The following is an 11255-nucleotide window of genomic DNA, read 5'->3' on the forward strand; positions in this document are numbered from 1 at the left end:
CCTCTAAAAGCACACTTGAACCAACAAGTCACAAGTTACTGCTACATACAGAAAATTGTACTACAGCTTAAGGAAATTCTTTCTAATGCTTTGCTTTGTACCTGTCTTCTGTTCTGTTGCTGCATCAAGAGATACACCTGATTCAGAAGACACTGTTAGTTTTGCATCATACTCCATATTTAATATCAACTTCAACTAAGTTGATTTGATTTTCAAACATGTTCAATTGCCAATTCATCAGCAGGTTAATGGCATCTAAAGTCACTAATTGGATTTGTCTTCAGTATTAGAACAAAAGCACAATTATCTTTATTACAACAGATGCTCTATGATGTGGGCTATAGAACAAGAGCTCGCTCCTAGAGGCAACTCTTCAGAAGAATTCAATTTCTCTTAGAAGCACATTAAAATATCACATAGCATCTTGAAAGTGTTGACAAGCGCAGCTCTAGAAAGACAGCTTCAGAAAAACAAGTTCCAGAATCTACAAAGCCACCTAACAACTTTATTATATCCTAACTCTCCACTGGAAAGTTATGGATACTATTTCCTCTAAAGGCCAAATGCTAGGAGAAATAATATTTCTGAGAGTTACAGTGCAACTCATTCATGTTGTGCATCATGCCAACAGCTCTGGTAGGACTGCTAGTTACTAAACTAGTGGGTAATTCTGAATCTACCATTCCAAGAGCACCAAGTATTTAATTAATTGAATTAAAACACCTTTATACAAACACTCCAATAAAGGATTTTAAGTGTATGAAACAGGAAAGGTTTCTCCTGTGCCTCTTAGTTGCAGGCTTTGAGGTACTGCTATGTAAACAGCCTTTGGAACAAGCCTGATTTGGAGACCTACAACTTCCATAACGTTTCAAAATGCAATAGAACTGAAAGTGATATGAACTAGATACCGTTTGCAGTATAATGGCAGTCGAGAATATAATTTTCTGCTTGCATCTGGTGCAGTTTAGAAACATGCTTTTTGAAACCTGGGCACAATACATTTGTTTATAGCTCCTAAGCATCAAATAGAAAGACACAAGAGTTAGAAAAGAAGTAAATAAAAAAAAAAGTAGCTTCGCACTGCTATTGGAAATGCCTACTGAAGATCAGGTTTTTTAACAAGGACTAGGGAGTTTTTAATCATAGTCTGGATTGGAGATCCTTCTTCTGGCTCTTGCAAGACCTAAGTTGCATCTAAAATATACATTGTATGTTGCTTGGTTTGTTACATTGAGTATAGGGTATATATGATACATTCATTTTACTAAGTAGTTTTTTGGTAAGCAAGCTAAATGCTCTTTCATTGCATTAGTGAAAAAAACCCAAATGTAATGCAAACTGACACCTCCAAAAGTGTGTGGCTTATTTAGTGTTGGAAAGGGACTGTATAAAAAGATTATACTGGGAAACTAGCATTCATAAATATGCAGGTCCCCACAGTGATCTATCTACACACACATCCCCCCCACCCCACACACATTTGCTAGCCCTTAAGCTCTTGCGAACTGGAGTTGGAGGTGTAAACCTAGGTTTGAAAAGAGACAGCAGGAAAAAAACACCATTTTTTAACAGATTAAAATAAAAGCTATGTTATATTTAATTGCGAAGAAAAACATCTAGAAATGGAATGCTGTCACAAAAAAGCCAGCAAAGCCCAGCCAGAGACTTTACATTTCTTCTCTTTTGATTTATACATAAACACTACTTCCTCTTAACTTTGGATGCAGGAAATCAGTTTATTACAACTCCTAGAAATAGTTATTCTAGATATCGGTTCCAATGACTATTCTTCAGCCTATTCTATTGCAATACTCAGATTGAGCAATGGCAGACATTTGTATAAGCTGCAGCTAAACATTGCAGCGGCTTACTTAAAATGCTTGCAATGGGCAATCTTCAGTGTAATACGTTTTGCATACGCCTGAAGGGACTATCCAAGCATACGTAAATAATAGTATCCAGTAAAAATTTATCCTTGAAATTTAAAGCGTATCATGAAATTTAAAACTGCAGTAAAATATGTAAGAATTAAAGCTGCAACAAAATCTATAAGAATTTCAGCCAGCAGCTATTACACTTGAGAGATGTTTGTTTTACTACACCTGGTTGACAAGCCTGACAAAGCCCTTTTGAGGATTTCTGGAGTGCTGTCTGTTGGTGGAGTAACATCTGAATCGCTTCCAAGATCCAACTCGACAAGTCTTTCTTCCAAATCCACTTCCTTTAAAAAAAAAGAAAAAAGAAAACCAAAACCACACAAGATGATCAGTTATTATGTCAGAAAACAGTATTCACAGTCATGCATATTACTTTAGGTAGAGATAATATTGCTTTACAGTTACCTTCTAAAAAGACAATAATGGTGTACTTGTGAAACCGTAGACATTGTAGGTGCCAAGCTTATTCCCATAAATGTTTATAAGACCACCAGTACTTGGAAGTTGTGACATTACCTGCTGTGCTCAAGAAACTTCAAATTCTATGCACTTTTTCAACACACATAAGGATATATGTTTTCAGAAATACTAGAGCCAACACAGAGTCCATGAGTTCACAGAGATCCCTAAAAGTCTAATGCATTCTGTTACCTGTATGTCTTTCCTTTATAGAATAAGGAGAAGGGTCTTCTGGTGGTATATTGTCACATGAAGGAAAAAAAAGGAAATAGAATGCATGAACAAACAGCCTCTTCATACAATGAAAAGAGGCTGTTATCACAGTCTTATACATACATATGCTAAGGCTTGAAAAGAATGATCCAAAACCAAACTGAAGTGACTAAGTGTCCTGTAAACAGAGTATTATTCAACACAGTTTCTTGCATGATTCCAACACTACAGTGATTTCTTCAGTATTCACTAATGAACACTCAGAAGCACATCACCTAAACAGAGCGTGTGTTTAACCCAAATGCAAAATAGGCAGCAAATTGTCACCAATGGTCTGAATAGACTGTCAAAAATATTTTCCCATCACTTCAAGTCCCTGGTGATGATGATTTACTTCTCTCATCCTAACATTACAAACACCATGAGTCCAGGGAGTCAGAAATCTATACTTGACCCTGGCAAAGCAGTAAGGCAAGGAGTTGATGCTCAGTGTCTGGCCCCTGAACTTCCTCCTGACCTTCTTGACTTACCTCACTTCTTTACAATTCCAACCCTGCTGCCTCAGGTTCATCAGATCTTAACAGCTCTGGGGACTTTCAAGTGGCTGAGCTTGAAGACTTTTTTTCACCACCACTACACTGCTATTTCTCAGTCTCTCTCTCCTTTCAACCAACTCATCACAGATTTCGGTTCTTTCTCCATATTGTAGTCCCATGAAAAGACTGCTGTCTTACTTCTCCTTAATAATATTGTTTTCTTCGCTTTTTTTCTGAGTATCTTTAGCATTTTGAAAGACTGGAGAAGTATAGCTTCCCTCTCACTTCTCCATGACACACCACAGAATGAAGGCACCCTACAATGCTAGCCATCATGTGGCTCCTCTGTTGATAGGCTATCACCTTGTCCTTTCAATCCATTGGCCTTTTCCAGGAAATTATTCTCAGTGACTGACCTCTGATAACACCAGTGGTGCAGAAGATAAGGCTTTTCAAGCCCCACCTTTCAAAGCAAAGGCTCAAGCCCGCACCGCCGAAAGGCTGCGGGAAGGGGCATAGGTGGGGGGTGTGTCAGGCGTCTGGGAGCTGTCCAAGGTTCTGTGTCCACTGCGCTGCAAACTGGTCTCTCACCTCGACCCTACCCAGGCCTGAGCCACTGCCCGTGATGCTCACTCCAGGGACAGCAGCCCTAGGGAAATACTGTCCTTTCTATTTTAAAATTGCTTCTATCTTTATGGAAACCAAGACCATGAGCTCATGCTATTCACATGCACAAAAGGTAACAAAAGGAAGAGTAATTCTACTTTTTAACATGTTAGGCCTGGGTTTTTCTCATTCACTCACATGTCCAAAATTAAATTCTTGAATGAACTTTACATAATTTACTCCTTTGAAAATCTTGCAAAACTCCAGGCTTTTCCTATTCCTTGAAACCCCTCAGCTGAATAATTATTAGACAGACATTGTCTATAATTAATACAGGCAAAAAGAGCAAATACTCTAACTGTGGTCCAGATTTTGGCAAGTCTATAGAACACCTGAAAAAAGTGCGTAAATAAATAAAAAAATAGAGTGCTTGCAATCTTGTTATTCAGAAATGTTTCTCATAGTCTTGTACTGTAGCTTAGGAAATCAACTATAGATGCAATGGTGGATGGGAGGATGACACACTAACGTTACATTCCAAGTCTCTCCCAAAGCCACGTTACAACTCCTGTCACCTGCATTGGAATGCTGCAAGCTAATCTGTACAATTCTATAGGACACTACTCAGTGTCCAGGTAATATGCCGTAATCCTGGACCTAAGACCCCGACTTAGTGTCTTTAATATTCATCCCTGCTTGCATATGGCAGAGACATTCTCTCTTTTAAGCACTCAGAACTAAGAACATCCCCAAACTATTTTGTTATGGTTTTGATACTGCATAAAACATTGCTATGCTCAACCAGTGTTTAAGCATTTTGTAAAAATTAAATTTAAAATCTGATATTTAACATACAACTAAGTTATGCATCTCATTAGAATCAAGGTTTTAGATAAGCTGTTTCAAACAACTGAATTCACAGGTGTATGGCCTTTTTCAGAGTATCTCAACACCTTGATAAAGGAGTCTGTTTATCTGATGTGTTTTTCAGTAGCTCATGCTCCATAGTGCTGCTCCTGGGAGCCTGACTTGTGCAAGCTGCAAGTTGCGTAGAACTTGGTGCATTTGGCCATTTTTTAGCTTTACATTGCTACAATAACCAGTGGGAGACAAACCAACGACTATCTTCTACTTCCCTTTGTAACATACCTCAAAAAATTACTTTGAATATTTTCCAATTAATTGCTATAATAGCCACAATCAGTTCCTGAATAAGGCATTTAATTTGCAAAGTCAGAAGCCAAAGAGGAAGCTGTTTGAGAAAAGATAGTTTATTATCTTTTGCATGATGAAGTGCTTAGAGAAACCTGTCACTGGTGGAGAAGTCCTTCATACTTTTTATTTTCTTAATTATTTTACATGACTGGTTATAAATATTCTAGTTTATAACCATGAATAACAGCAACCATTATGGAAGGAAACACTGAGATTTTCACTATTAAAACCCTAAAAAAGACAATGAAAAGAATCATGAGTTGTGGTACTTCAGCTTGACCTTGTAGAAGCAGTTTTGAGGTTCAGCATAAAATCAGACAATCTTTCCTTTTCCTGAATTTCAGGTTTCAGATTTGGCCAAGCTGAACACACAGTAATAAAAGGACCTGTGGGGGGTATTAACTGAAATGCCATGGGTTTCATACAGTGAGCAGGCATGTACAAGATTTTCAAATGTTAATTGAAAACAGCAGCAGAAGTCGTACTGTCCTAAGCAGCTAAGACACCTTTTAACCCTAACTTCAAATTAAATGTTTGATGCAAGGTGTTTTCATTTTTTTCTAGACCTCTCAAACTGCAATTGACGGGGCCTTTTACACACAGAACACACTTTAATCCTGTCTCCTTGATTCACGTCCAAAGTGTCTGTAATGTATAGATGTTGCAATGAAGTTGTTACCTTGTTTCTCTTCATTGAAGGTGCATGCTCCTTCAAGAAAACCTATCAGCTCATAGAATACAAGTCCAACAACATTGAGATGATGCAGGCCTAACAAGTACAGTAAAGTAGGAAAATATGACAGGTTTTGACACACTACAAACAACTCAGTGCACAATAAACATGCCTATCTGACATACTATGAGTGCTCATCGGCTTTCATCATTTCCAAAGCACCCCAAGACAAGAGTTTATTTAGTTGTAAGGGTTTGGGGTTTTTAAATTTTGGTGTTTTTAAAGATAAGACTTTAATCTTTAAGTTAAATCTTCTGCACAAGATCTCAAATACTTGAGTTCCTTGAGTTCCTTGAGGAGGAACTCAAACAGCCAAGAGCCTGAGCCTCCCTAACAGGAGCTCAAAATACGTGACATCTTGCAACACATTAAGCTTCCATGTGGATTCCATCTTACTGGCTACTTCACAACAGCTACCAAAATACAGCCATATGTCATGCAGAAAAACACAGACATGTCAACCTTTCATCATCTAAAAGTACAAACACGTTTGAACTGCTGTTTTGTATCACACATCCTCCACTACAATTAACGTGTGCCGAGTGAACAATGCACAAGAATTATTTGAGTTACAAAGGCACTTGCAATGTTTTACTTGTATTTTTTCCAGGATTCAATAAGGAAAAGCAGAGTATAGCCAGCAAGTACATAGACAGCAAATATGTTTTTCTTGGACAATGCAGCATCTATGTAAAGAGCAATTAAAAAATTAAGGCATTTTCCAACAGCTTGTGTGAAGTTACAAAGCAAAATAACTTAATTGTTATTTTACCTGCCTAAGAGTTACTTTAAGTAACTTTTCTCTTCCAGCTTTGACCTTTTTGCAGTCTCTCTCATAGGTTTTACACTGAAGTCAATAGATCAGTTAGACCACATTATAGCATATTCAATTAGATGCACCTTGATACTTTCCTCTGAAGTTAAGATATCAAAGTGTCAGAAGATCCTGGATAACGTAACCTTTTTTCCGAACTGGTAAAGCCTGACATATGCAGAAGCACAACCAAAAGAGCTGCATACATCAAATTAAAAGACTGAAACCTACAGATCCTTTCCTATCTGTATTAGTATTAATTCACTACCACTTTCAAGAAAGCAGAGGTTTGGAAGTAGTCTGTATTATTACAGCCATGCTTGTAGCAGACAGCATAGAGGTCAGACTTCTCTATGTAAATTAAACAGATTTGTTCTCTGGATGTTCCAAAAGACATAAGTCAAATGAAGTAAATAAATGATCAATAGTCATACTGTCATCAGGGATTTCATTTACCTCCAAGCTGGTTTGGGCGGTTTGGAGCATCAAAGATCCAAGTCCCAAACCCAGCTTCACACATCTCAGCGGTTTAAGTAGCAATGGATTCCCTGTAAGGGCTGTCTAATGAAACACAGTTTTTTCAATACTGTAGGAGAAATAGTGATTCTGAGCTTGGTTCATTTACAAATAATTAACAATGACACTAGGCAATCAGACACTTGTTCCCACTGTCAACAATGCAACACGATTCCACTGCCCCCTTCCCCATCCTACCCCAACAACTCTGGAGAGTTACAAACTGTGCAATTACTTCCAGGATACATTTTTTTTTAAAGCATTTGAAAGCAGTGACATTTGCTTTATAGTAAATAATGCAAACAACTGGAATTTTAAAAGCATGAATGCACGCAGATCAATCTGTAACACTTTAACTGACTTACACATATTAAGTATTTGAATGCCAAATCATTCCTCTTGCTCCCAGGAGACACAGAGTATTTATGAAGGCACTTTAACAAGACATTCTTAGCAAAAGAGCATCCAGGGCAAGCAGTAGCAAATAAGAAAGGGACAATCGAAAAAAAAAAAAAAAAATCACTCCTGTATGCCACAGGAAAACACAAAGAAACAAACTCCTGAAATGACACAGCCTTACAGGGCAAAAGCATGTTCATGGGAACTTTGCAAAAAGTTAGTGAGTAACTGAAGACACAGAGACTTACAGAGCCTGGAAACTTCAAGAAGAAGCTTCACCCAGCACATATATATTTTCAGTCAAAACCAGGGAAGTTAACTTTTATTTTAAACTATATGGACATAGAAAAGCCAACCAGTTGTTTCCAGACAGTGGTAAAAAAAACTCATGCAAATGAGACACCCCGCCCTCCCCCATGATTTCACTTAAATTCAGTAGGCAATGAGCATCTATGGACATAGTAAGTGTAACAGTATACTGACATACTGAAAACAGGACTAAAAGTATACAAGATAAAACCCTGTAGACACATTTAACATTCATCGAGTCCTTCAGCAAACACAGAGAGCTTCTCTACTTTGGCAAACAGGTGTTTTAAAGCCTGTCACTTTTATGTATCTGGAAGTCTGAACTAATCAAGTCAATAAGAGTAGAAGTAGCACAAAGCAGTTACCATATGAAAGGAGACAACCAAGTTTATTCCTTCATTACAAGTGAGGAAGAGAGTGATGCTTTTGAGACATGTCGAACAAGTTTTGGGTCCAAATACACAATTAGCAACAAATACAGCATCTCAAAAGAGTCAAAGGACAATAAGCTATCCACTTGTTGTAAAGGTCAGGCAAGAGGTAGAGCAGAAAGATAACCATCTAACAAGGTGTATAATGTGACACCTGTGAATCCCGACAACAAGATCCTTCCCATTGAGTTACCTACAGCAGACACCACCTTTTTACTAACATTCTAAACAGAGACCCAACTGTGACCCACTGATGGAAAGCTCAGTATTAGATGCTGGTTTCTCTTTAAACAGCACAAAAGTTACAAACAGCACTAAAGACAGCTTAATATTTCAAAACAATCCTTAATGTTGCTTGTGAGCACCAGTGCTGTGCACATTGCAGGTAGGTTGAACAACTCTAACAGGAACAAACAAGGACTCCCAAATAATCCATCAAAAAGTTTTTTGTGTGGTAGAAAAGGCTTCCCATATCTAATAGTTCAAGCAATCATTACAAATGCATGTATGCTAAAAGGTCACTCCCTGCAACCAACATTCTAACTGCACAGACAGCAGCAGAGTCCTTTCTGTTCAACCTCATCTGAAACTGGATGAAACACTAGACTATAGAACAGCTAAAGCAAACATGTGGTAGGCCTACAGGCAAGAATAGCATTTTCCTCTCTGAAAATCACACCGGTAAATCAAGAATAATATGAACAAGTTTCAGGTGCAAGCTTTTGAGGCCTGGAGAGTAAAGAAGGCACCTCACTGTGTACCTTTGAAATGACCTTAGCCTACAAAATAAAGCCAGCCTGAACAACTCCACAGGAAAACAGCCTTTTGTGCACATTGCTAAAATAAATCATGTTTAAAAGTTATTTTTCACCTACAGATAAATACTCTCTGTGCAACCATAGTCTAAATGTTACTTTATTTGACCATAGCCCTCAATGCAGCACAGTACTGCTAATTTTCAAATTCATTGGCTTTGAGTTCACACAACCGACTATCGAGTTTCACTTTCCAGTTCCTTGTCACAACACCTACGAGAGCCTGCACACTCTGCAGCTTCCGACATCCACGTAGGTTTAAATAGCCAGCAATGCAGGAGCCCTACATCATATGTTGCCAACTCCATTTAGCAACGAGAAAGCTACCTTTTAAATTTTTTTAAATTCTTGTTACCAAAATGAGAACTTCTCTTTCATTTTATTCCAACTGTTAGCAACTACGATGTGCTTGCTTTTGTACAGATAAGCCTTAACTCCACAGCAAACAAAAGAACAGCATCGTGGCTCTTTTGCCACTGTAATGAACCCAATGCACAGACGTAGTATTTTGAAAATCTCTTACCCTAGCAGAAATGTCATACTGTAAGCCCTTTCCGGGCCAGAGGTGAAAGCCTATAACTTAAAAGGCCATAAAACAGAAAGCGTTGCTGGGGAAGTGCTGACACGGCCTTTCACCGGAGCAGATCACCAGCCCATGGTTGCTTCTACGCTGCCACACTGGCCCAACCAGCCTAAGCACGCTCTTTGCTTGGCCCAGCTACTTCGGCAAGAGGTGAGCTCCAGCGCGGAGCCGACCGGCTCATCCGCCTTCAGCTCTCCGCGCGCCCGGACAGAAGCTGGGCACTCCCATTTCAATCTCGCCGTGTGGGAAGATGGCAGTGGGGCAGGACACACGTGGGCCCCTACCGCCCGCGCACTGGAGGCTGAGGCCACTCTCCCGCTACGGGGAGTGGGGAAGGGCCAGGGAGGATTCCTACCCGAGGTGTCGCAGTCGGGGCCCGGCGATCGGAGTGGGGAGGCAGCACCCCTCTCCCCCGCCCGCACACTTGCCCCAGTGGCCCCCGCCCGCGTGCCCTTACCTTGTCGCTATCTGCCTCCTCTTCCTCCTCATCCTCCTCCTCGGCGGCCGCCCTTCGCCGCCGCCGCGCCGACATCGCGCCGCGGGAGCCCAACAGCCACCCGGCGGCGAGCGGGCACAGGCAGGGCAGGGCAGGGCCGAGCCGACTGGGACGGGGAGGGCGCGGAGGCCGCGCCGCGGAGAGCCCGGCCGCCGCTGCCTCGCCTCCCCTCCCTCGCAGAGCCCGGCGTTACACCCCGCAACGCGGGGGCGCTCCCGCGGCGGACGCTACAGCTCGCAGACGCGGCCGGACCCCAGCGCCCCGGCAGCGGAAAAGCGCCCGCAGCCCCACGGCGGCGGCTGGAGCAGAGAGGGCGGGCCAGGGTTGCCCAGGTGCGCCCAGCACCCCGCCCCCAACTCTGGCACCACCCACAGCGGCGGGCGGAGCGGGGACGGTAACGCCGGGGCGGAGCGGGCAGCGACCGGCTTGCGGTTCTCCTGCACAGGTTCCCCCCCCCGCGGGTGCTTCTCGTCTGCCCGGGGCTGCCATCGTCTCCCGTGCTTCCTCGCAGACTCCCGCAATTCGGGCATGGAGCTGCGGAGTGTGTGTCAGAACGGCTCCGGCGTGCGGCTTGCCCGCGGTCCGGCCCCGAAGCCCGCAGGATCCCCATCCGCACGCAGCCCACGGTGCCAGCTCTGTGTCGACACCTGCGGACGCCGGTGCTGCAGCTCACGCGGGCATCCTTGGTTGCCTGTTAAGTGCTTTGATTACTCTGGAATACTTGGTCCACCTGCTATATGTATGTCCATGTGAAAAAGTAGGTTGGGTACTTGCCACTGGCCTATACAGAAAAGTAACACACCTGCCTGAGAGTTCACAGGCAAGCTAAATGCTCTACAACGGCAGTTGCACGTGCCCTGGAACGGATATTACGCTGTCAGCTCTCAAAACAGCCACTGCTCACTAGTCAGGCATACCCACAAGCTGTCCAGAGGGTAGATGTGAAAGGCACACAGTGCTTGGGCTGTCTTCACCCAACTGGCACCTGTACAGTAGACATAGAGGGTGGGCCTGGGTGTGTAACAAAGCAGGATGTGTCCCTTTGCAGGGGCAAGCAGACCCTGCTGAGCACTGTGACCTGTTGAGCTGTCCAGAAATCACCTCTCTCTATTAAGATATGCCACAATTTGATGTCATACCGGTCCCTGGGTACAGTTCAGATGACTGTGTCGGAGTGCCTCTCAGCTCTA

General features: G+C 42.1%; 1 protein-coding gene across 1 annotated transcript in view; it reads right to left on the minus strand.

Annotated features, from left to right (window-relative positions):
• The window catches only part of CDS1 (CDP-diacylglycerol synthase 1), a 30238-nt gene extending 20137 nt beyond the window's left edge, over nucleotides 1–10101 (minus strand). The window contains exons 1-2 of the mRNA XM_061993333.1: nucleotides 10027–10101; nucleotides 2106–2224 (exon numbers count right to left, since the gene is read on the minus strand). Of these exons, the coding sequence (XP_061849317.1) occupies nucleotides 2106–2224; nucleotides 10027–10101 (194 nt within the window). The remainder of the gene's footprint in view (nucleotides 1–2105; nucleotides 2225–10026) is intronic.
• Between the last annotated feature and the right edge of the window lie 1154 nt (nucleotides 10102–11255).

The sequence above is a fragment of the Colius striatus genome, chromosome 3 (genome assembly GCF_028858725.1).
Source record: "Colius striatus isolate bColStr4 chromosome 3, bColStr4.1.hap1, whole genome shotgun sequence".
Classification (NCBI taxonomy): Eukaryota; Metazoa; Chordata; class Aves; order Coliiformes; family Coliidae; genus Colius; species Colius striatus.